Genomic DNA, 27,089 nt, shown 5'->3' on the forward strand with positions numbered 1-27,089 from the left:
CACGCCCCGCCCCAGCAGGTAGGAGGCGCGGGGGTGCTGTGGAGGGAGGGGGGGGTGGGGGCGCTGCTGGGTAATGCTCAGCTGGAAGGACCGCGGGAGGGCTGTCTGTCAGCGCCCCGGCCTCCGTAGAGGACCGCGTTCTACTTTACATGCAAATGACTGATCCCTGTATGCCCCCCGGTCGCAAACCCCCCCCCACCCCCCCACCCCCCAAAAACTTCCAAAAGTCAACGAAGTATTTAGAACTGCGGGCTCTACTGGAAACTGTAATGCGCATGTTTGAGGCTGAGGACACAACAACCGAATGTGTGTCTGCGGAATTGAATTACTTAAGCGCGAGTCCTGTTTAATCTCTCTGATTACAGTAAGGAATGGATACGTCCCAGAACGTGAGGAAAAAGAGGTTCGAGTACGCGAGAAGGCGAGGCCGTCATTGCTCAGTTTAGAGTTTCACTGCCGACAACGCTGGTAGTGCATTTCAAATAGCAAATCCGAATATTATTATCTTCACCGATAGCATCAATATGGCCAATCTTTGCATTTTAATTGCGGTATTTACTTACTGCTTAATGAGCTAAAGTGATAATGGATACGGCTAAGAAATTAGCAATGAGAAGTAAGCGCAGCGCTAAAAAGAAATGGCCGCGGCAGTATCTTAATCACCACGCGACAAGGCGTTATATCGATCAGCGCTGCGAACACCACTCCCAGAGAGCTCTGTGGCGAGCTTTGAGGTTTCGAAACGAGACTTATCAGAACCACAACCTCGATGATTTGATGCTGGAAAATGATTCAGCAATAAAAACCCGTTCAAAAGGAACCTTTATTGTTAAAGAGCTTCTTGAGCTTTTCGAACCAGCTCTGCAAGCCCTGGGAATGTGAGAATTGCGGATCGATTTGAGTCTGGAAAAATCTGTCGGGCAGGTTAAATGAAAGGTGTGACACTCATAGGACAATACAAGTTTACTGTATTATGAAATAAACTAATAAAGTTTTTAATAATAAACAAACTTTTTATTTTCAAAGGAAGTATCTCAGCTCAGTTGTTTGAGCACAAACCAATCCTACATATAAAATTTGTTGAGCAAACAATTGAGTTTTGTAATGGATAAACAATTTTGGTAATATAATGGACTTATAAATTTCTGAAATCTAAAGGCAACTATCACAACATTTTTTTAATTTTAGAGCTATTAAAGCGGATTAGACAAAGCTTTCAACAAATGGATAAATTAAACAGATAATACATGTTAGTGATCAACATATCAATAAAATATCTCTACAAGTTTATCAACAGTGTTATAATCACACACCTGACCTGTCACCAAAGACAGAAATGAGGTATGACATGGTCCAATAGGGACCATATGTACTCTGTAACAGAGTTGATTTAACACTGAACATTTTACTGTGTGGCACAACTTACATCCACTGTCTGATAGTCTAGAGAAAGAATGCAGCGGCTCTGCTGATGATACATTAACATGCTGTCTGAATATGTCCACCAGATGCAAAATAGTAAAACACTGGCCCAGATAATCTAGCTTTAGCACGCTGATGGTTCTGATGTTATATAAAGTGATCTTTACTTAGGGCGACCACATTCACATTGTACATTTTATGAAAATGAGAATGCCTGTGAAGACAGGTGACATTTCTGTCCACATTACCACATTTTGTACTTGTATTCTCGTTAAAGTTCATTCAAAATGTACATGTCATTTTTAAGTAAACTGTCAAGCCGAAACTATGAGTCAGAACAGGCAAGCCAATAGGCTAGCCAATTAACCTCCATGGGTGCAAAGGATTTACAAGTAGGAACTGATAACCATAATGTTCATTTTAACTAGTTATGTCACTGGACAGCTAGCTAATGCACTACTGTTGATGAAATACTTGAAGTGTAGCCAGCTCACTAGTTCATCTGTGTGTGTGTGTGTGTGTGTGTGTGTGTTTGCATGCGTGCGTGTGTATGCGTGTGTGTGTGTGTGTGTGTATGTGTGTGTGCGTGTGTGTGCATGCATGTGTGGTTCACAACAACACAATCATTTTCTTGAATAAAAAAGAAAGAAACAAAAAAAAAAAACTAGGAATAAGGAGTAGCACTCAATCCGGAAGAGAGAGGCATCAATCTTGACAGCATATGCCTTCTGCCCGAAATCAATTCAATTTTCATACACAGGGTCCCGAAATGAAAAAGCTCAGCGAGACAAGCAATTGTCAGATGTCAGTAGTGTTTTGATAACTTTTTTTTATCGGCCTTTATTTGCATTCATAAACCTGGCCATCTACGCTCCGCTTCAGCCTGGACATGGCTGGAGACTGACATTGCTTCATTTCCCAGATGATTGCCCCCGCCTTCCGTCGAGACACATCAAACGTCAAGATGCAAAAGCCGGTATATGAGGCGGAAAGAGAGGCGGAGGGCTCAGGGACGGGCGTGGTTGTAAGACTAACGCGCATGGGCTATCTCACTCGCCAGAGTATCCTCACACAACCGCGCGATAACGATCGCTCTAGTTGATCAGATTTCTACGGTCCGCTTGGATCATTTGGAGCGCAGATGTCACAGTGGCTTATGCCTGATACATACGCAACTTTTAGGTTTATTAAATGCCAAAATATCGTACAGACGCATTTACTTATTGCAAAGATATTCATCACGTTTTGTGAGGAAAAAATAACAGATATAAAAGACTTGAAACATACAACAAACAAGAGTGTACTGTAGCATTAGAACAATACGGGATGAACATCACACACTTTAAAGAGGAAAAAACAGGCAGAGCTCTCATTGCTTTTTCATTTATTTTACTTTGCAACTTCTTAAAGTAATATTCTAATTCGATTTCCAAAACTAAGGATGTTGATATCTTCTGACCATTTAAATTGTGTATATATTATTTTCTGTATAGAATAGGTTTATCAAATATATTACTTTTATATCTAGTCTTTTGTCACATATAATGATATCTTTGCTGCTAAACTGAATTCTTCATCCAGTGCATCAAAAGAAAAACTGCTCAGTGTCTACCCAAAATATTTTAATTCGTGGACATTCATAAAATAAATGTATTATAGTTTCTCCTGCCTTCAGGCAAAACACGCAGCTTATGTCTAATTCATTTTTAAATCTTAAAATAACCTGGTTGACTGCATGGATATATTAAGTGAGGGATTTAAAAAAAAATACTTTGCTGTCTTTGTTCATGACACATTATTTTCTACACAGTAAAATATCCAGTGTTAATTCAACTCTAGCAGAGGACATACACTATATGACCAAAAGTGTCTGGACACCCATTGGTCTGGAGCTGTTTTTCACATTTGTGGGCTCTGCCCCTTAGGTCCAGTGAAGGCAAATCTTAATGCTGCAGCATACAATGACATTCTAGACAATTCTGTGCTTCCCCAACAGTTTGGGGAAGGCCCTTTCAGCATGACAATGCACCCGGGCACACAGATAGGTGCATACAAATATGGTGTTGCTCAGAACGTCCGTGCCCAACCTCACTAATGCTCTTCTGGTTGAATGGCAAAAGCAAAATCCCTGCAGCAATGCTCTAACATCTTGTATAAAGCCCTCATAGAAGTGTGGAGGTTGTTATTGTAGCAAAGGGAGTACCAACTCCATATTAATGCTCATGATTTTGGATGAGATGTTGGATGTCAGGTCTTTGCATACTTTTGGCCATGAAGTGTATGAGTCCAATAGGGACCATATTTACTCAGTAAGAGTTGATTTGACGCTTAACATTTTACTGTGTCCTTAGCTTCCATGCTGCTTGCCAGTCGATATACCTGCATGTTGAGTTCCGATATGCTTTACAGTTAGGAAAATCAGAGTCAGTGCAGTTTTCTAATGCAATCATGAGTACATTTTTTGTTCTTGGTTGATACTCCATCCAGCTACTGGAATTAAATAGCTTGTGTCTCCCCACATCTATAACACACTGTATTATTTATGTAAGACCTGAGCGTATCGCATCAAAGATTATAGAATAATCTTTATCAGTAGCAGGAGCTGGTCTATTTTTCTAAAAATTCACTGTCACATACACAGCACCTATCAAATGATGTGACTCCTGGCGAGTTACATCCTCTCAGAATATGTGCAGGATGGTATTTCAGCAGTCTAAATGGAAAAAGGAATGCATCCAAAAAAAGCATCTGAAAAAATCATACGTGCACTGTTATTTCGTGCAGTTAATCCAAATCCACTATGTGGCAGGTGAACAATTTGAAAAAAGTGTAATCGGGTATTTGTTAGTGTACAATTTGAAATTGGTTTGTCAATTAAATACAGTTATTTTATTTTTATTTTTTTGGGGGGGTTGGGCATAAATACTATAGCCCATTTTGTATGCATTTTGTCTTTAGGATATGTTTATTGGAGACCTATCCACTGCCTCCTGATTGAATGTTGCATTTAGGCTACCTACTTATGTTTTCTTCAACTGAATTGAATGGGACAACAGATTAAAAAAAACCTGAATCCTGCCTTAAATCATCTGTAGCAGTATGACTGTAAACTTAATTGTTTGCCATTTTGACTGTAATTGAAGTAAGCATGTTTTGCATTAATAACATTGTCCTCTACTGTAAAATCCATTTAGCAATTGCCTTTTAGCAGCTAGACTTTACGTGACTCCACTTTGCTGAAATGACGCCACTGGTAGGGTAAACCTGACACTATGGTTACTACTGCATCTGTGTAGCAGGCTAGCTAGCTAATAAAAAAATAAAAAAATCTTGCCTGCCAAGCAGAAAATGAGCTGCTTGGAAATATGCACATTCTGAAAAAGAAAGTGTTGGAGCATGAAGTTGGTCGATTTTGACATCCAACGAGGTCATAGTTACATCCCGTCATGCATCCGGTAGCAGTTTCTAAACAGCTTTACAAAAATTTTGACGTCTGACATTACACACCGTCCTCACAAACCTAGCTTGTCTCACTGAACCTCTAGCAGGCAAAAATATAGGAAATGTCAGTGCACACAGCTTTAATCATACGATTTGTTTTCCTTTATTTTGAAGTTATAAGGCACTTTAAACACTCAATAAATGCTGCAGATTAAAAAATATATATTTTATTAAATGAAACTGAGGGACAACACTAAATTAAAATAAAATAGCTGTTGTTAGAAAGCTATTGGCTACTTGATATTTAACTTTCGTTACCTGCTAGCATTAAATATTTTTATTTTCCCATCGGTTGCAAGCCATAGCCACAAATCATTTCTACCAGATTTTTTTGTTTGTTTATTTGTTTCTTTTCACATTACGTTTCCCTCTCAACAAATCTCAGATAGTTTTTAACTACTGCCACCCACTGCAGGGCACACGTTTGTATACAGTTACAAAACCTACACTATTGTACTACCGACACATGGAGTCGAATTGAGTTGATGTGACACACAAGCTAAATCGATGAAGGGTGGGATGTCACCTGCTCCACCGAAATGAACCGAATCGTTTGAAAAGGGTGGGAGGAGGATCATTTCCCATATAGGCCGTCGCAAGATGAATGCAGGTGGGGTCAGTCTCTGGGCTTTTGCATCACAGCCCCGTCAAACGTCCGCCGCTATACCTCGGTATCGGAGCACCGGCGCATATGTCATCCTGACTCCTTCCGTATGTAAATGCATGATTCTATTTTAACTCAGTATTCATCGATTTCTCTCCTCGCTTTCAGCCCCCACCTCCAGACTGAGCATCTCTCTATTCACGGCGTGCATTGGAAGTCATTTATTCATAATGCACTTTAAAGTCCGCGAATGGCTGAGAGACCATTTGTAGAGTGAAAAAAATGCACAAATCCAATAAGCATGGCTTGGGAGACAGGTGCAAAGTGGACTAATTAATTGCAATCCATACTCCTGGCCAATGTGTACGGTTTTCGCAGGGCTTTCTGGGGATGCATTGAGCGCGCTGGGTGTAGCGCCGAGGTCAAAAAATGAAAAGACAGTGGCTCCAAATTCAATTTACAATGTCTTTCCTGGGAGAGGAGGAAAAAATACTCAGCGGACCGTTCTCACTCTTTTCCAGTCTTGACTGTATATCACTTGCTGTGCCGTTTTTACGGACGCGCCCGAAAGCTCTTTATCCGAGCGATGACAAGCTAATTGATGCACGTGGAGCTATCGTCAGAGCTCCTGCGGTAGGATATATGCTTTCTGAATTTATGCACCGCAGTTGTACAAAGGCCTGGTATTGAGACATAAATACTATAACATCCAAAATAAATATAAAAAAAAAACACTTTGATTCATTTAAGGTTGGAACCAGGATGGCCCAGATGCATCGAGCTTCCTGGTCTCATATCGCTGCAGGGAAAAGCAATAAATCGCATAGCCGCAGAAAGAATACATTTTAGTTAATAATAAAAGATGAACTCTGCTTGGCACCTGCTTCCGCACCCATTGCGATGTGAAGCCAGGGGTAGTAAATTAAGAAACTTTCATCCCTGTCCGTGTCCCAGTCAGCTGAACGGGGGATGAAAGCCAAACACTCACCTGCTAAAGCTCGGTGATCAAATAACGCCAGACAAAAAGCGGAAGAACATTTGGGTAACGGGAGACAGAAGATATGGGATATCTCCCTTATTTCACTTTAGATTTACTCTTGCTTACGCTTAGGAGCATAAATCCCATGACTCATAGTGCAGTAGCTGATTGACATATCCATACACTATTTGATCAAAAGTATCAGGACACCCCTTGGTCTGAGGCTGTTTTTCATGGTTTTCCGTAGTTCCGGTGAAGGAGAATCTCAATGCTGCAGCATGGAATGACATTCTAGATGATTCTGTGCTTCCCCAACAGTTTGAGGAAGGCCCTTTCCTCTTTCAGCATGGCAATGGCCCCGGGCACACAGCGAGGTCCATATGGAAATGGTTTTGTCGATAACAGGGCCTGACTGGCCTGCAGAGAGCCCTGAACCCCATCCAACACTTTTGGGATCAATTGGAAAGCCAAATGCGAGCCAGACATAATTGCCCAATCAGTGCCCGACCTCACTAATGCTCTTCTGGCTGAATGGATGCAAATCCCTGCAGCAATGCTTCAACATCTAGTATAAAGCCTTCCCAGAAGAGTAGAGGTTGTTTTAGCAGTAAAGGGAGGACTAATTCCATATTAATGCCAATAATTTTGGATGGGATGTAGGATGTCAGGTGTCCACTTACTTTTGGCAATGTAGTGTAGCTGGCTTGTTTTCACTTTTACACTGAAGGTGGCTATGTCTGGCCTTTTTCTCTGGTGGACACAGCACTCCACACCCCACCCCATCGCACACCGCACACCCCTGAGGAGTCGTGATCCCCTCCAGAGTGACACCGGCTCCTCCTCCGAGCGTCCACGGGGGCCCCTCGGGTACCCATAACAAGAGGAGATAAGCACTAATGAACAAGATGAGAAATTGGCTCATTCGCAGCCCTGACAGGTGAAGCGTGACTAAACGACCATCTAGGAGCTGGAAGTCCTCCAGCTCAGGGAAGGCCGTACCTTTCCGCGGCGGCAGCAGCGGCAGTGGTGGCCATGCCAGCGCACAAGACCTGTGGACTGCCACCGCCACAGTAGTGGGAGGGGAGGATACCGTTGGCTGGAAAGTCGGAAAGGCCTACGGGATGGGGGACCCAACGCCATCCCTTGAGAAAGAGGCTCACCCCCCCATCCCGGCCATCGTTTTTAGCAGTGACAGGCGGAACAGCTGCGTCTAATGGGGTCTGGCAGGTACAGGAGGCGTCACATCTGTCGAGACCCAGGCGAAGCACGCCCCCCTCCTCCGAGCCTACAGTCAAATGACTCGCGGCAAAGATCAACGGCGTCGTTTCTAATAAACTCCCTCGCCCTCCTCACGCCACTTTACATCAGTTCTGAAGGTGTTTTTTTTTTTCTTTTTGCTGGTAGCCATTTTAATCTAAAGCTTTGCGGAATCAGAAGTGAATAACGTTGGAGAAAATAAAGAAGATGAATGTTCTGACTAATTCCCGAACAGACGGGGAAATTAATGAGAAAAATCCTTCCTCCTGACTCTGTAGATGTCTGAGTTTTTGGCAGAAGATGGCAAGAGTTCCAGTCTGTTCTGGGCACATATAACACACCCCCCCCCCCTTCCTCCCAGCCCTCCCTCTATCTTGAAATAGGGTTCTGTGCCTGGCTATGACTGAGTGGATGGGGGGATGCAGGAATGGTTGGCAAAAACCCAATTGCAGACAGATCAGTTTTGAAACATGTTGACTTCTTGTAAAAACACCAGTTATCACATAGTGATGTCCGAAAAATGCTTTCTTACAATAGCATGTGTGAGAAAATAGTTAACAGAACACTAGATGGATAAGACAATTGACTTTATCGGAATTCTCAGGAAATAGCGAGGTCTTCAGAGTTTAGGGCGGCTCATTCCGCTATTTGATTGTTTGTCGTCTTTTTTCTTTCTTTCTTCTTCCTGTTCTCTCCAGAAGACAGGAAGCTGTTTGTGGGCATGCTGGGAAAGCAGCAGAGTGAGGAAGATGTGCGGCGGCTGTTCGAGGCCTTCGGCCAGATCGAGGAGTGCACCATCCTGAGAGGGCCTGATGGGGCCAGTAAGGGTCAGCGCCAACACTCACCCTCCCTCCCTCCCTCCCTCCATTTCAACACTCACCCTCCCTCCCTCCCTCCTCATTTCAACACTCACTCACCCTCCCTCCCTCCCTCCCTCCATTTCAACACTCACTCACCCTCCCTCCCTCCCTCCCTCCCTCCATTTCAACACTCACTCACCCTCCCTCCCTCCCATTTCAACACTCACCTCCCTCCCTCCCTCCCTCCCTCCCTCCATTTCAACACTCACCTCCCTCCCTCCCTCCATTTCAACACTCACCTCCTCCCTCCCTCCCCTCCATTTCAACACTCACTCCCCTCCCTCCCTCCCTCCATTTCAACTCACTCCTCACCCTCCTCCCTCCATTTCAACACTCACCCTCCCTCCCTCCCTCCCTCCCTCCATTTCAACACTCACTCACCCTCCCTCCCTCCATTTCAACACTCACCTCCCCCTCCCTCCCTCCCTCCATTTCAACACTCACTCACCCTCCCTCCCTCACCCCTCCTCCTCCCTCTCATTTCAACACTCACCCTCCCTCCCTCCCTCCCTCCATTTCAACACTCACCTCCCCTCCCTCCCTCTCCATTTCAACACTCACCTTCCTCCTCCCTCCCTCCTCATTTCAACACTCACCCCCTCTCCCTCCCTCCATTTCAACACTCACTCACTCCCTCCCTCCCCTCCCTCCATTTCAACACTCACCCTCCCTCCCTCCTCCCTCCTCCTCCTCCATTTAACACTCACTCCTCCCTCCCCCTCCCTCCATTTCAAACTCACCCTCCTCCCTCCTTTCACCTCACTCCTCCTCCCCCTCCCTCCCTCCCTCCATTTCACACCTCCTCTCCCTCCCTCCCTCCATTTCAACACTCACCCTCCCTCCCTCCCTCCCTCCATTTCAACACTCACCCTCCCTCCCTCCTCCTCCATTTCAACACTCACCCTCCCTCCCTCCCTCCCTCCCTCCATTTCAACACTCCCCTCCTCCCCCTCCCTCCCTCCCTCCCTTTCAACACTCACCCTCCCTCCCTCCCTCCCTCCTCATTTTAACACTCACCCTCTTCCCTCCCTCCCTCCATTTCAACACTCACCCCCACTTCTTTTCTTCATACCCAACCTTCATCCCTCTCATCTTCCCTTCATACCCATACTAAGTTTCCGTCGCTCCCTCCGTATCACACCCCTCCCACCTTCCCTTCATACCCTACCCTCATCCCACTCATCTTCCGTTCACACCAACACTCACCTTCCCTGATCCCTCTTCCTCCCTTCATACAAAACTCTATCACCCCTGCCAGTTCTCTGCTCCCTCATTTACTTCCTTTCGTTCCTTCCCTTTCTCCTCTTCCTTTCTCCTTTCAGACCCCCCCGTCCCTCCCCCCCAAGTCCACATGCACCCCTCCCTCTTCTCTCTGTCATACACCCCCCCCCCCCCCCATTGCTTTAGAGCCAACCCGCATCTCGCCACTCGCTGCCCCCCAGTCCGGCTGCTCTCTACACAAAGCACACAGGCCACAGATGCTCCCCGTTCCCCTATCGGCTGTGAAAGATGTTGACTCACCAAGACTGATGGGCTAAATTTAGCTTTAGCTTCTTTGCTCCCGTCTACCAGCCCAGCCAGCTGCCTGTCACTGTTTCTCTGACGGGCTCGTGAACGTTTCACTGGTTCACCTGAACAGCATGTATGCCAAAGGCCACACACTGTACTTTCATATCCCTATGTCCAAACATGAGATGAGATGGCTTAACTGGTGAATAAACACACGCACGTGCACGCACACGCACCCATATTCACACACGCAAACACACACATGCACACACACGCACACACACACACACACACACACACACACACAGAGCAATGGTATCTCGTCTAAGGCCACGCCATGTGCAGATTTGTGTGCATCTGCTTTGCTCTGGCTCATCCCGGCTATATTAGCCAGCGTCGCCTGCAGCGCAGCGTCCCCCACCCCCCCGTTGCCTCAGCCTGTTGCCGGGTGTTGACTGACAGACGATGAAATGAAATTAGCAGAGGGCTGCTCCATCAGTCGGAAGCGCGCTCTCTCAATCCCTGTGAAAGTCCGCTGATGTTTGCCTCGCTTTGTTTTCCTCATTCCTCTGTTTACATTTTTTCCAGTCGACCCCACAGCCTTTAGCTTTGTATTTACTTCAATTTTTAGACGTTTGCTTCAAACGTAACACAGGAGGTGTGCCAGTCGTCCTATCCATGTAATGTCGGATGAAAAGGCCAGTGGCTTTAATACGGGTCGCGCTTAGGAAGCTGTCTACAAAGCACCTTCTGAAAATTTTCCATTAGAACAAAGAAAAAATATCCCATTCTTTTCTCAGTCCAAGTCTGAGTGCACAAGTGTTGCCAGAGCCGCGCTGAGAGGGGTTCTGTCAGGAATAATGAAGAGACGGCTTTTAAGTCTATAATTAAGCTGCGTTATGAATGTCACACGCTCGTTCAAATGGGATTCATACATGCAGACTCTTGTACAAAAGGAGTTCAAAAGGCAGTGAAGAGTGCACCCGATGAAAGCAAAGCATGTCTTTTTCTGATTGTCCAATTCAGAATACTAAAAAAAAAAATCTCCACACTCCACACAGATCATAAGTCTGTACTACTGCAGCAATTCTTCTGAGAACTTCTAAGCGGGGCCCCTTCACTTTTCCTTTCTCCGGGTCAATAAGACGATACACCGTGCGAAACGATAGGCCCGTACAGGTCAGGCGTTCTGAGGTGCTTGTTTCTTTAGTGAGCGAAGTTTGCAGAACTCAGTTGAGCTTCAGTTGAGACCTGCTTTCCAGGTGTACACGCTTAATCGCTCAAGGGCTTGTTTGGACACCGTGTGTGAGGCGGTCGTGCTTTGTAAAATCACCCTCACGTCAGGAAGCGGAAGCTTCCGGAGTTCCGGAGCTCCTGTCCCTCGCAGGCTGTCTCAACAACAAAGGCTAAAGGGTTCCGCTCCCAAAGAGACGTCGGCTAAATGAAGAGGTAGCAGACAGGCCGCATTTCGGGTGGGAGCGAGCCAAAAAATCTCACAGTTCGGAAAAGCGGGCTGCGAAAAAAAATAAATAAATAGATAAAAGCGCGAGGGGAAACCGTGGAAAGAAAAAAACGCACACAGCTCCTCTCTCATCTTCTTTTGAAAATCCTCAGCTGCCCACATAGCCTCTGGGCAGACAGCAAACGGGCTGCTCCTTTCTGATATCGAGTTCTCCGCGAATCTACGATCTCTGTGATTTTCTGTGTGATCCTTTTTTAAGGGTGTAAAATGCGTCCTCTCTCGTCTGACTCATCCGTAGTGTTAATCCAATTAAAAGAGGCAACCGACTTTTCTTGTACTCTGCAAAATTGTTCTGGCTGCTATCTACGGAATGACACGTAGGAATCGCAAATGCAATACATCGTGACTTACACTTTACCGTCATATTTTTTTTTTTTAACATTTTACAGTCTGTTTGGGGATGGGTTGTTCTTCAAGCACTTAACTAACAGTGACATAAACACTTGCACTGCGATGCACAAGTTCTCCAGGGGTTACTGTAAAATGTTTAATCTTGTTGCTTCATCATTTCTGCGCCAGCTGGGGGTACTTCATGTATACATAAATATGAGAACATGTAAATAAGTTTCTTGACAAAAATTTCTACCGAGGTGGAAAACTGTAGAAACCCTGTTCTGATCTTCTTGCTGGAGATGATAGGTTCAGTCATTTTGACAGAAACAGAGGATGTTAGTTTCTTTTTTCTAAGAAAACCTGTGAGAGGATGAAACCCAACAGATGCGGGACTCTTTGGTTAGCTAATTACCTGCTCATTAACCACACACCTGTGCTGACTGACAGCTAGAGAGGGAACGCCTCACCTGAGGTGAGTTGAGTAGGCAGAACATCATGTACTGTTTGCAGTGGTGCTAATCGGAGAAATCCCAGGCTAGGGGTCGCAGGGGTAGGACTTCACCTCTAGCAAGCACCTCTGTGAAACATTAATCAGTGTTTTGCGTATTGAACACATCCCAAGATGAATTATACCTTATTCTCACCATAGGGTTGCTTTCACAGGTCCTCCAAATTGTTTAAAATTTAATATTGAAGGTTTCCATATTAATATACCGGCCTGCATTTCAATGTATAGTAGATAATGTAAATCTTTTCTGTCTAGTTCATGGTGCCACATCAGTTAGTTGAAGTTGGCCTCTCTCTCTCTCTCTCTCTCTCTCTATCTCTCTCTCTCTCTGAATGGTACATGGTATGATAATCTGGAAATGAGCACGGAGAGATAAGATGATTTGAATAATTCAGGTTCTGAATCTGTAAGTGAAATGCTTTATACATTATGTGGGTTACTCAAAACATAATCGCTATCTTATGGAAATTTTCCACCTTAGGAGCTAAAAAAAAAACTAGGCCTGATTTTAAAACCTCTCAAAATAAGACTGCATGTTTATTTTCAGTTTTGGTTGATTCTGGCCTAGGCCCTTCTTTTCAAAATCAGAGATGATATTAACGCTTTCTGAATAAAGCCCTGTTTTGTCTGTAATAACACACATGCATATATATGGGTAGATAAACAGATTATATTACTCTGCAGTTGTCATCATAATCTCTGTTGTGAATGGCTGCACACACAGATCACAATGTGTAAATATTAGACCCATTATTAATCGCGAGCGAGCCTCAGAATTTAAATGCTTTGGCTTCGGTTTCCCCCCCGAAGCCCGGAAGGATTCATAAATGAGTGAGTGGCAGGATGCATCGTCCAGTCATGCATTCAATGCAGTCACAGTGATTTATTCAGTGTCCTGTGCTCCAGACATTAAGGACGGAATGCATTAAACAGAAGGCATTGAGTGAACGTAATGCTAACGAAGGCTTCTGCCTTGTTTACCGAGGCCTGCCTGCCCGGTCGCCCGGTCCGCTGATCCGTCTCTCCCTCTCCGTTTGCAGGCTGCGCCTTCGTTAAGTTCTCCAGCCACGCGGAGGCACAGGCGGCCATCAACACCTTGCACGGCGGACAGACCATGCCGGTGAGTTCCAGCCGCGAACTCGTCTAATGCGCCGACCCGTCGCTCGGGGGGGAGCCGAGGCGGTGCCAGGTCTCTCTGAAACACTGCTGGTATTTCGCACGGAGACGAGGAGGCGGATGGGAACGCCATTCCTGGTGTGTATGCAGAATTTTGTTTATGCTAATTACCCTTGCACACTTAGCTAATTAGCTGTATACACTCATATATTTTGCCAAGTTAAAAGTATCATATAGGGACACCAGGACTGTCATCATTTGGCACCCGTGGTCTAGCTGAAACATCAGGTCCCGTCAATGATCGGATAAATTAAATAAGACCAGGAGTTGCCATGAAATCCAGAAATAGATATAGCTCTCCCCACCTTCCAAAAAAGTTTTTATTTTTATTTTTGTACGGTATGTTATATCTGTATCAATGAAAGCAGGTTGAAATCAGAGTATACAACAAGAGATGAGGAACATACTGATACACACACATGCAAAGAGCATTTTTATATCAGTATTCCTTTTGCATGCTAACAGGCAGACACGCATGGCTGACCCCAGTACTGATACTGGAGCTCAACCATCTCTTGACTGCAGAAACATGGGGTCAAGCCAAATCCAGCCACCTGAGGTCCAGTCTAGACAGGCCATCCAAAATGACATATGGAGGCACAAACAGACCCTGCGATGTACCAGGAGCCATCCAAAAAGCCTTTTTATTAAACTACATATCCATAGGCCTATCTCTGTACCTATTCTTGCACCTGTTACCGCCACTCCAGGGTCCAACTCTGAATCAGATTAATATGCAAGATGGCAGACAGTGTTTATCAAACAAGGTGTGTTCCAGCTAATTTGGACAGCGACGGGGCCACATGTCTCCGGCTGCAGACGAACGGGGCGACGGGGCCCCCTGCGGAGCACGCCGCCTCCCGCCAGCCGCGGAGTCCAAACGCGCGCTCCGCGGAAAGGCGGCGGCTCCTCCCGCGGTCGCCCGGGAGCGCCTGCGCATGCCTGCGCATACCAACGCCCGCGAATAACGGCTGTTTAGAACAGCGACGGCTCTCGGGGACGGCGGGAAACGAAAAGCGGGAGGTGGCTCATGCAACGCGCGCAGGGAGGAGAGGCGCATCGGCCGCCGGTTTTAATCGGAGCTAACGGCTAAGCGCGGTCGCGGAGAACGCCGCCGCGCGCGGTTTGACGATCGACGCGGAACGCCGCCGGTCCTCGAGGGGTAGAGCCGAGGATGCCGGGGAGAGGGGAGGGGTTACTTAAAATGGCGGAGCGGCGGACGGACGGCCGGAAACCATTTGCGCGAACCGCGTCGCGTGCGAGAGCGCCGCTCACACAACCCGCTGAGCCCTGTAATAACGGCAGCCGTGCGAGTGTGAGAGAGGGAGGCAGTAGCGGAGCCAACAGTCTCAATCCGCAAACACGCTTCATTGGTACGACCCAGCGCAAGTATTTGAAAACGAACGATAATGAAATCCGTCGGTTCATCTCGTATTCCTGACTGAATTCCGCGTGTTTCAGTGGAAGCCAGCAGTCTGTATACCGTATTCACCCAGCACTGGAACAGATCCATGCTAAATAGTCCGTAGGGTACGCTCAGTGTCTTCTCGTTGGGGAGGCTTGACGAGCTAATGCAGTTTATCCATACGAATGCAAGCGCACGTCCGTATATGCACGCGCGTGTGCAGTAGCCTGTGTGTGAAACCATCCATTTATGTATGTTTGTTTGTGAATTGTTTATTTATTCTGCGCCGGGTAACTGTCCAATGGGAAGCCTTAATACGTGCTCAGATGTCTATGTGTATAGATGGGGGGAAAAGCAAGGTTCTAGAGCAAGAGATGGGAGACAGGCCGAGATAATGAGCTTCTTGTCTCCCCCGTGGACTGCCTTGGTGAGCGAAGGTTTAAAGATGTGAACTTGAAACCCACAGGGGAGGGGGAGGGGAAGGGGGGGGCACAATCAATTAGGCGACATACTTGTTACCTTTTATTTAATCAATTAATTTGCTTATTTCCTTCCAGTCTGAGTAACGGTGTATATACTTTCCTTACATTGTAACACAGTTAATGCCTTCCTGAAAAACGGAAAATTTGTGTTCAGGCATGCGTTACACCGTAAGGGAATACCGCTTTGAAAAAAGGAGAAAAAAAGGAAAAAGCAACAAGACATTAAAATGCATAGTAATGATGGTATAATGAAAGAATACCATTTGTTTTTGCTCAAAGATATTGCTACATATGATCGTACTATAATAGCAGGATACATGGTTGTAATATTGTGTCTCTGTGATGACGGTTATGTTTGTGAAACATCTGTTTAATTTCACCTGATTCTTCATGACTACTAGCGGCATATTTCTACAACTCACTTTTCCTTTTAATGGATACTAAACACAAGTCCATCAATAAAAAACACTTCGAAGATATCCACAATGTATTCTTATATGGACGTCAGTGAAGAGCCAAACTAACAGCGGCTAAATTTACCTTTGGCGTTCTGTCGTAAGCGCGAAGGCCAAGATCAAGCACAGAGACGACCAGCGCTGAAGCGGTCTGTTCAAAATGCTGCAATGCAGAACCTGGCGACTCCGGATAATAGGCCGAGGTGAGATCTGTAATCACCTGGACAACCGCTAAGTATTGCTCGGTGTCCGGTGGGGCGGGGGGGAGGGGGCGGGGGGGGACGACTCGTTCTTTTCAGCGGTTCGTTTCTGTCGGGCATTAGCGGGAGGTGGATGGCAGAGTGAATAGAGAGATGCGTCAGCGTGATTCACCGAACGCGATCGGTATCAACGCTCCGCCACGCGAAGATATAAAAAACAGGGCCTCGCTTTAATGAATGACCCTTGCCAGAGACCGGCTGTTTCCCCGGGCAGAGCAGTCTGTCCAAGTCTCCGGTTGAATTTAAAACTTTCTTTTGCCGGACTAAGATGAATAGTGTAAGAGTTGTAAAGAAATGTTTTCGTTCCTGATTATAGGCAAGATAATGCGGAGTTACTATTTTACAATCTTTAAGTCAGTCTGTCTTCCTAACTGATTTCCATTTTTTTTTTGTGTGTGTGACTGAGATGCACCCTAATAAGAGTGTAGCAAGGGTCAGTTACAGTAAGCCCCTGTCTAAATTTAAAATAGTATTATCTTAAATGAACAAAGAGGTGGGTGTCCATGAAAAATCCAATGTAAACGGTTTCCAGTTGTCGAGTTTTAATATTTCAGTGGAAATAGTGTTTGGATCACTGAGGCGTCGTATCCATGTTAATTGATGTTAATTGATCTGCTTTACAGTAGATGCTAGATGGGGTCCAGATGGGTACCTCTCCAGCAGAGGTTATTGTTTTGTTTGCTCCGGAGGAATCTGTGCTGTAGAGCAGAGATTTTCGGGGCTAGTTCTTCACAGTTTTTGGCATCTAATATACAGCTGCTGTCCTAAACCCTGCTGATTCATTCACTACAGGAGAACTTTTAAATGGTTGAAATTTGTAGTCCGGACTTTCCATTCACTACATGTGGTATTGTAATTCTGTTGGAGTGGACCTTGCCTTGCCCATTTAATACATATGTGATGCCAAACCTGACAGCAAAACAGATTGTTTTGCAAAGCATGGAAGCCTGTAGACTAAAAATGCTAATTTCTTTCCTAATACAGCACAAAAATGCACTCCAATTTCACCATTTCATCTCGCTGTTTAATAGCTTGTAGGCAGAAATGCCAATTCCATTGAAAGGAATGGGCTCCTGCTGGCATGTGATAATTATTATTATTATTCTATATATATTTTTTGATTTAGAACTAGTCTGTTCAGACATCCAGCCGTGCAGTGAGACAGTATAATTGCAGTTAGATAGCTTTTAGTCGGTAGCTACTGAAAAAAAAAATATTTTTTTTTTTCATAATTTAAAAGAAATTCTCGCTCTGACATAGGTATATGATTCACTACATGTGTTCAGAGTGGCTAATGGATCACTCTGAAGCTCCGTGGACATCATTTCATTTGCATGACGCGGCATGAAATCCATCCGCTTTTCCCGCTTGCTGCTTTCGAATTTACTGTCAGGCTATAACACAGACGAAAATGCCCCGGCCCCTGATTTGCATGTCATTAAAGTGATGCATAAAAGGTATTACCATTAAAATAACACCTGGCCAGGTCTAGTCTTAAGCAGGTGGAGTGAATAAAAATTGATTATCTGGTGTGTATAAATATGACTCTCGTGTTACTGATGTAGTGGAATATGAGCACATGGAAATGATTATAAATATACTACACCATGATCATGTTGCTGTGCACTCTCGAGATAACGGCTAGCCTTGCCTTTTTAGAATTAGTGGCCCTGCTCTCTGGCTCCCAAAGCAATGTTTTTTATGTTTTTTATGGTACAGTACAGTTCCATTATCTAACATGAACCGATGCATGGCTAACATGAGCTATCCCTTAATTGTAATAAATTTGTTCAAGAGGGGGTTGCAGGGTGTGAATTTTTTATAAGTAAGGCAATGTTAGCACAAACAGATTCTTCATGCATTAAAAATATGTTAAATGTCCAGCTGCCATGCTTGATTGCAAACTTGACTGTGATGTCGTGCCACCATCCATTGATATCCATTTATTATGTCAGTAAGCTGAATGAGTATGTGTACGTATATTCTGTAGAAACTATTGAAACCTTATAAATGGCTTAATGTTTGTTGAGCATTAGTGGGGTGGTGCAGTCAAGTGTTACACATAGCTGACTCACTTAACAACAGCAGTACCTGTGGTTAAGTAATCACTATTCACACCTCACCATTGGTTTAGTATCGTTTTTTGATCATTACTCAATGCTAGCTGCCAAGAGAGCAAACAAAGTTTGTCAGCATTTTTAGTTAGCAAGCTAGATAACAAATAGTAACTAATTAGCTGTAGCAGCTGCAGATGAACCCACAAACTGATAAAGATATAAACACATATAGCGATTTCAGCAAGAGACAAACCAGGCAAGTGGATCACACATTTTCACACTATTTTGAGTCATTTATGACTATTAAACTTCACAAAATAAACAGCAGCTAGCTAGTTAGCCAGCCAACGTTACACATCCACTCAAAAAACTGCTGATGGCCTCGTTGGAAGTCTTCTTTACTACAGTCCCCGCTCTCACAAAGTCCCTCAACCACACTGATGGACGGCATGGCTGTGAGCTCCCGCCCACTCGCGGCACCACTGCTGGGGTGCGCTGGTGGCTGATGCCGCAGCACTGCAACTGGGGGGTGATGACTGTTGCTGGGGTGTTTGTGATCTGGTGGCAGCCGACGGCTACTGGTGGGCACAGACCGACGTGGGCGGCTGCTGCAGGCCTCGGTGAAGAACTGGCTTTCAAAATTCTGCCCCTGGTCAGAGTGCAGCTCTTGAGGCACCCCATATCAGGAGAAGTTTCCAACCACCAGTCACTGACGCATCTTGGGGGAACCACGTAGTCCATGGCCACCAGCACATAACCGGTCCCTCTGTTGGTGATGGAATGTCTATTGCCACCCTCTCCATTGGTGCCCCACTGTACTGCTGCTGGAGTGACACCCTCACCTTATCCCTTGCCCCTTCTTTGCTGTCCCTCCTGCATCTGCCCCAGTAGAACTGCTGGTTGAGCCTGTGTAGAGTCTTATTCATCTCGGAGTGGCCGACCCTCGGGTGCCCCATGGACATACTGTAGCACTCTGACCTGGAGGCACCGGGGCACCACAAACTGTCCTTAGTTAGTGTCCGCCCTGGGTTCCACCATCCTCTATAGAGCAAGCTTTGGTCAAGGAGTCCCATTGGCACACCAGTGCTTTCACCCCTGTAGAGAAAGCAGCCAGACAAGGCAAACAGACCACTACCCCTTCTGCACCCACTGCTGGCTGCATCTCTTATGAACGTAACGTGAAAGCCACACTGGCTGCCCTTAATTGTTTGGGGGTGTTTTCCCATTCAGGGGCTGTCTTGGACTCATGGACCATCTCCTGTGCTGTCTTTAGTCCTCCCTTTGCTCAGTGTGTTTGCAGTGACTGCTCTGTTTACTGGCACAAGGGCAGCATGACAGACCATCGGCGTTGCGGTGCTTCTTTCCTGAGCAGCACTCAAGGGTGAAGTGGTAGTTTCGTAACAGTTCAATCCAACAAGCTATCTGCCCTTCTGGATCTCAATAGCCACTGCAGTGCGGCATGGTCCTTAAACTTGCAGCCATGTATATACACTTTCAATTGCTGCACTGCTGGCACTACTGCCAAAAGCTCCCACCTAGTGACACAATAACTGTGCTTCTCTTTGGTGAGCACATGACTGAAGTACGCCACTACGTTCTCCCCATCTTCTGTAGACTGTGACAACACCTCCAAATACCTACAGTATACGGTTAGCTTCAGTGTCCAAAATAAACAGCTTGTCAGGGTCCACCATAGCTAAGACCAGGGCTGTAACCAGAGCAATGCAGAGGTGGCAGAAGGCCTGGTGACAGGTCGAAGACCTCTGAAACCTTTTTGACTTTTCAGTGAGAGTGTGCAGCAGTGCAGTGGTGCTAGTAAAATCCTTGATAAAGCGTCTGTACTACAATGCTAGGCCCAGGAAGCTGCAGACTTCTCTCTGTGACTTAGGAGTGTGCCATTTCCTTACTGCATCTACTTTTGCAGGGTCGGTACCCCCCCTTCCTTAAAATGGATCAAGAGGCTTGTCTCTCTCTGGAACAACTGACACTTAGCTGGATTTAGTCTGAGGTTGGCGCTTCAACACTAACTGCAGGTTGGCTAATGCTACGTATGTAATCTAAATAGACTACGCTTGCCATAGCTGGCACGCCTTGCAACACTAGTTCCATTAGTTGCTCGAATGCGGCTGAGCTATTAACCCGAACAGCATCACTTTAAATTCCCTCAGTCCTCCCCCCACAGCAAAGGCCATCTTGGGTCGCGCAGTGGCAATGAGGGGGACTTGCCCGTTTACATAGATCGAGTGAGCAAAACCGGGTGGACCCCCTGATGCTATCTAAAGCGTTGTCAATTCAGAGAAGCGAGTTGAAGTCTTTTTTAGCAGCTGCATTTAGCCGCCTGTAGTCTACACAGAACCAGCAGGACTGCTCTCCAGCAGCGCTTCCAAACAGTTTCCAGCAATGCTGGAGAGGCCCACGGACTTTGCGAGGGGCAGATGATGCTGGTTGCTGCTATTCCTTTCATCTTTTCCTGCACTCCTGCTCTCTAGGCCAGCGGGAGGCACCGTGGCGGCTGGCGGATCGGTGGAGCTGCACCTGTGTCAATGTCATTTTTAGTAATGCACCCCCTGTCTTTGGCTGCAAACAGGTACTGGAATTCAGATAGAGAGCACGTAGCTGGCTGTACTCTCTCTGGCTAAGCCCCACACTCACACAGGTCTTCTACAGGCATCCTCAGGCTAGTTGAGCCGCCCACTGTGTGCACTGTGTCACATTTTACACCAGGAGGGGTTTGAGGTAGCAGCCAGTTTTTGAGTGCGTACTGCTTGGTTGCATCAATAATTATCCCAGAACTGACCAGAGTCCAAACCTAAAATGCATCAGCAATTTCAGCTAGAATGAACTCTTGCTCAAAAGTGAAGGGCGATGTGGACCTGCTGCCTCAAGTGGACAGGACGAAGCCCCCTCAGGAACATGTGGAGGGCCAGGCTGTCTCTAGCTGGGCCATTAAGCTGTGGGTCAGCTTGCTGGATCAGCCACTGCATGTCTGTAGTGTACTGGCCTAGCTTCTGCCCAGGCCTCCTCACTCTTGAGTACTGCTGTTCTGACCAGTGCCGCCTGGCCAGTGCCGAACTGAGGCTCTCGAAAGACGGGGGCTCGTCCTCACTGACGTGCAGGATACCTGCAGTGCCTCACCTTCCTGGGATGCCGTCAGTTTGACGCCCCTCTCCTGCTCAGTGCAGTCCAACACCGTTGCAGTGATGTTAAACTGTGTAAGTTAAGCTTGCCAGCTCCTTTTTCTGTCAAATCGCCGGTGCACATGTAGCTGACTCTAATGGAGGGTTTCCACATGCAGGCTAGGCTATCGAAAGGTGCTCTGCTAGCTGGTTCATTGCAACTCAACAGGGAATAGTCCTCTGGGGCGAGCTGAGGGTTTACCCTGACCTCCCATGCCGCAGTCAGGGGCTCTGCTTGCCTCCCCTTTGCTAATAGCTAAGCCCCGTGGCCCCAGCCCATTAGTCTGGCAAGCTCGACGGAAGGTTCCCCAGCCTGTAGCTTCAGGGCCGGCAGCTCCATCTCCCGGAACTAGCGACTACTGGTAGGACTTAGTAAGCTAAGTCCCTAAGTCCCTAGCCTGCAGACTACAGGCTCCATTAGCACCAGGCAAGATGGCGAGCTTGCAGGAGGAGGAGGCTGCCAGGAGAAATTGAACGTTTTACTCATGAATTTTTGCTTGGAGTCGCCTGGCTGCAAAGCCATTAGTCCCACCTCGCAGTTAGCCCTTCCTCACTGTGGGGAGGCTATCTGCGCTGCTCTGTTCTTCTGCTCACTCATCCCCTCTGGCTGTCTCTCTCGAAGGCGAGAAAGTTCCTCTTCGATTTAAAGGTCTACTTCTGACACCAATGTAGCGATTTCAGCAAGAGACAAACTAGGCGTATTGCACTGTTGAGCCTCAATTATTAACGCCAAAACAAAGCAGCTTAGATTCAAGCACAGGGAAAACAGGAATTAGCCGCATGCTGACTGCAAGCTCTTTTTCTACCAAACTTGTAGCCCATAATGCAAATCTGATATACCAAAACCTGCAGAATCTCACTGGCCATTTCCCCTGTCCAATCCTGGACTAACTATCTCAACATCAGGAAGTGATTTATGACCATTAAACTTTACACAATAAGCAGCGGCTAGCTAGTTAGCCAGCCGCCGTTACAGAACTTTATGAAGTGTTTGGTGGCACTATAATTATGATAGTTTGGCAGCACTAGAATACTCTAACGAGCTTGCTTCAGCTTAATCATTTTAAAATGTTTTCATTTTGTTTTATTTTCTTATTAATTCATGGCTACTTCCAAGTTTTAAATTAGACATTTATCTTCTGTATGCTCTGCAACATTGCCAAACATTCAGGTTTTGCAAATCTATGCAAAAAACATTTGGCATGATTTATTACATCACAGTTTCACAAAGTGTTTTAGTAGGATCAAGAACGGGATTGAGCAAAATCAAAGAACAGGCGTGAGTCTTTTAAAGACCGCACAAGAGCAGAAGTTCTTACAGAATTCTTAAGCTCCAATAAAAGTGTCATTGGAACTCTAGATCTCACATGTCTCTGATTGGTTCAGAAAGGCCCAGTGAGTGGTATGTAATAGAATCTTGGCAATACAAGTCAGTTTATCTCCTGTTTGCTTCTAGCTCTCCTATTACAGATGACTACCAATGCTGTGATTTGCCAGCTTGCTGTACTACAGGCATTACAGCCTCAGAAGAAGAAAGCGATGTTGAGCCAGTGATGTAATATTAGTTGGCTTTCATCGTGGAAATATAATTCCTTTACAGGAGAAAAATGTGCATGGTGCTGTATTCTAATTATACTTTAAATTGATGTTTATGTATAATTTACTGATGTAGATTAATGTCACCTCATGCACATCCCATAAGAAAGCAAAAATAAATGTCCTTCTGAAACTTATTGATGGGCAATCAACAGTAAAGGAGGCAGCTTGGTCCATACTGCTGGAATGCTTCAAAATCCTATTTTTTCATGTGCCCAAGACAGAACGTAATGGCTATGGCAGATGGCAGATACTGCGGGTACTTCCGCGAGCACTGCTGAATCTTTGGTACGCTGAAAGTTCTAATTCCAGCCTCTTCATTACCTGCATTAGAGGCACTGTATGAGTGGATTTCTAATCCCACCACGCTTGTTCACTGCAATAGACACAGTGTATGAGTACATTTCTAATCCCACCACCCTTGTTCATTGCATGCACTGTATGAGTGAATTTGTAATCCCAGCCCCTTAATTCACTCCCTAAGAAGCAGTGTAAGACTAAAGTTCTAAGCCCAACCTGTTAATAGATCTGCAGTTCTGAGCCTGTCTGACTGCACAGCCTCTCCTGCTTCTCCTCCTCCCCTCGGTGCTGCTCTGTGAAGGATGGGAGCTGTGTCCCAAGTCACGCTCGTGCGCGCAAAGGCCTGCCTCGGGCCTTCACAGCTCTATTCCGGGAATATATTTTTCACAGATAATAAATAAATAAACACGCAGAGATACATAAAGCAGAAATTGAATGTGATCTAAATGCCAGCTACTCTGCCAAGGGAGAGGGGCTGCGGGGAGATGTCTGCTCGGCAGTGACCTCATTATAGCCGACAGCCCCCTTCGCTCCACCGCCCCCCCCACCCCCCCTCCGATAGCCGGGGCCAGAACGGGGCGAGGTCAGGGGGGTTCCGACAAAACGATATTAGAGGGGACAAAGCGCAGAGCATGAAAATGGCCGCTTCAGATTTGGCTAATTGAAATGGGATCGTCGGCGAGGTACCAGATGGGTCTCTCTCCCGGGCCTGCGTTGGGCCGCGGCTTCGCCGACGGCCTCCGTTACGGAACGCGCCCGTTTTCGGCGGCTGGCTTCTGAAGTCCCGCCCCTCATAGCAAGCGTCTCCGGGCCGGATCCGGGCCGATTCTGGCCCGAAGACAGCACTGCCGGGCTGGACTTGGCACAGATCTGGCCCAAAGTCACTTGCTATCTGGGACCATCCTTACTGTCGGCTGTCTCATGTGCTGTGCGTGGGCTGGGGCTTTAAATTTGGTTCTAGGGGCAAAGACAGCTCATCCAAGCGGGCATTTTGTATGTATATGCGTTAATGGTGTATATGTTTTTTTCTTTCGTGTTTTTGGTATTGAGGTCTGTAACTGTCTGTTTAATTGCTTTTCAATGGGAAAGTTGGAGCTTGCGGAGGTTTTTTGGTGAAAGTTCCTTGGGCATGGTTCCAGCCCTTTGATGTGGGCTCCGTGAAGGTCACCATCCCTTGGCAAGCGTGCCGCAGACTGGACACTCTCATTGCTCCCCATCTCTCTGTAATTCATATACATCCATTGTGTCCCAACACTTTCAATTTCCATCTCTAAAAGCCATAAAAGCTTGTCAACTGAAATCAGAAGTGGAATTTATGCTGACCCTGCCAAAATGACACATTACATGGGACGCAAATGCAAGTTATGATTATGGATTCCTTTTTTTCTTATTTATTGTGTCCTTGCTTTTATGGTCTTGCCAGTTGAATACTCATTGCTTCCCGGTTGACTATGCTTTTTTTCCCGCTAAGCAGCCGGTGATGACGTAGCGAATTGAAACTTTGGTGATTTATGGCCCTCGTGGTCAGTAATTCAGCCCAACCCGGCCCCCTTTTTCCGATGTCTGGGGACCAGTGGCTCCACTGTCTCATTAGCCTTGACACACAACATGATATCATGCGTGGAATGGAGATTTCATTAAGCGTCATCATTTACAAAGTTGTCTGTGGTCCTTTTTTGCTTTTTGGCATGAAATTCGGGTTCCATCGGCCTCTAAAACAATGTATGTAATTTAAGAAAGCAGGTGACAATTTGACAGCCCAGCTACACCCACCCACACACACAAAACCTTCCACAACCTCCCATATCCCATTACTCAGTGCTGCAGTGTACACGCAAGAGGGACTTTGGCCGAAATTATTACAGTTTATTGTATCTTTTTGAAGTGATGGGAGGGAACTAAGATCCATCTGTTATGAACTCGAGTTCCTCTTACCTTGCTCTTGAGTCATGTCTGTTCCCTCCAGCCAATTGGACCTCCCCAATTCATTATGTGCCCACCCCCTTCTTCAGTAAATGTTCCTGTATCAGGACTGGGTATCACCGGGAATCTCGTGCGAGAACAGAGCGGTCATTGCGGTGTTCCCGTGTGTCACCAGGGGGCCTCGTCGAGCCTGGTGGTGAAGTTCGCGGACACGGACAAAGAGAGGACCCTGCGCCGGATGCACCAGATGGCCGGCCAGCTCGGGATCTTCAGCCCCATGACCATCCAGTTTGGAGCCTACGGAGCGTACACACACGCTGTACGAGAGAGCGGGGAGACGCACGTACACAAGCGCGAATATACGTGCATTCACACACGCTAACATGTACACACATTCTAATGTACGCACACAGCCACATGCATGAACGCATGCACACCAAAACACATGCTCAAACAAACGCAAGCCTGCAAAGATGCACACACGGGGACACACAAACGTGCGAACGCGTTAACAAACACTTTTTTTGTAAAAGACTGCAATTCCGTACAGTTATTTCACTTTCAAGACAAATCTGAATTTGTAATAGAATATGAAAGAAAATTGGATTGCTTGTAATTGTTCACATGGCAGACTACCAACCGTGCTTTCCAGTGAAGAAAGGGTCCCTTTGTAATATCAGTGTGCTGAGCAGTCTGGCGGTGAAGAGCCAAAGCTAAATCAGCCTGGTAAACCAGGGATGTTAGAAGGGTCTGCTTTGTGCAAATGAGAGAAAGTACAGTTCAGGACTACTGATGCAGGTACCGCCTCATTATATAGTCGTTTCTCTTCTTCTCTCCCTTGCTCTCTTCCCTCCCTGTTTCCTTCACCACGCTCCAGCAAATGATGCAACAGCAAGCGGCCATCATGGCCGCCTCCCAGGGCTCCTACCTGAACCCCATGGCGGCGATCGCCGCCGCACAGATGCAGCACATGGCGGCTTTCAACGTCAACGGCCTCGTGGCTGCCCCCATGACACCCTCCTCAGGTACGCCGCTTCCCTCCGACTGGTCAAGGGAAACCGCAGCTGGCGTACTGGTGAAAAAAAAAAACTCATGCATGCTGGGAAATCCATAGAAGGGGACACATGACTTGATTCGAGTTAAAGGGTACCAAAGTGTGTGTGATGCAGTGCTGGAAAACAAGGAGGAGAGTAGCTGGTTTTGGAGAGAGACGTGTAATTGTTTCTGTTGTTTTTTCTGTTGTTATTTGTCAGCTTTGCTTGGCAACACTGTGTAATGGCATGCCAATCAAACCTTGAAATTGAAAAAAATTGAGGGCGAGAGAGAGCGAGCGAGAACACTTTAGATTTCACTTGAGTCGTGTGACGTGACACAATGAACTGTAAAAGAAAAGATTTATATCTTCTAATATACTTTGAACAAAGAGAGATCAGGGGTGCTGGAGGAGGGGGGGCGGGGAGAGAGACGCGGGCCCCGAACACCTCGGCCTGCCGAAGACGGCTCCGTCACGTCCCGTGCCCCACCGACGGCCCTCGACGGGCCCGCCCGCCCGGCGGCTCGGCGGCGAACGCCGACACGCACGCGAGAGAAAGCGGGCGGAACCGAACCCCGGGTACCCGCTGCGGGGGGAGGGGGGGGCGGTGCTCTGACGCTCGCATTCCGCCAGCGCGCCCCGCGGCTAGCGGCGGACGCGCGTGCAGTCAGACAGGACGGGAACACCTGTCGGTGCTCGCTCACCGGCGCGAGCCAGCGGGCCCCGAAGGC

At 46.6% G+C, this 27,089-nt stretch overlaps 1 protein-coding gene across 4 annotated transcripts in view; it reads left to right on the forward strand.

Annotated features, from left to right (window-relative positions):
- The window catches only part of celf6 (CUGBP Elav-like family member 6), a 131,052-nt gene that overhangs the window by 79,796 nt on the left and 24,167 nt on the right, over positions 1-27,089 (forward strand). For 2 of the 4 annotated variants that reach the window (XR_010330126.1, XM_064336058.1), the window contains exons 4-7: positions 8,462-8,590; positions 13,536-13,615; positions 25,501-25,644; positions 26,203-26,350. Coding sequence is in view for 3 of the 4 variants with exons in the window: in XM_064336058.1 (XP_064192128.1) it covers positions 8,462-8,590; positions 13,536-13,615; positions 25,501-25,644; positions 26,203-26,350 (501 nt within the window). In the remaining variant the exon portion in view is untranslated. The remainder of the gene's footprint in view (positions 1-8,461; positions 8,591-13,535; positions 13,616-25,500; positions 25,645-26,202; positions 26,351-27,089) is intronic. The other 2 variants (XM_064336060.1, XM_064336059.1) reach the window with 2 other exon arrangements.

The sequence above is a fragment of the Anguilla rostrata genome, chromosome 5 (genome assembly GCF_018555375.3).
Source record: "Anguilla rostrata isolate EN2019 chromosome 5, ASM1855537v3, whole genome shotgun sequence".
Lineage (NCBI taxonomy): Eukaryota > Metazoa > Chordata > Actinopteri > Anguilliformes > Anguillidae > Anguilla > Anguilla rostrata.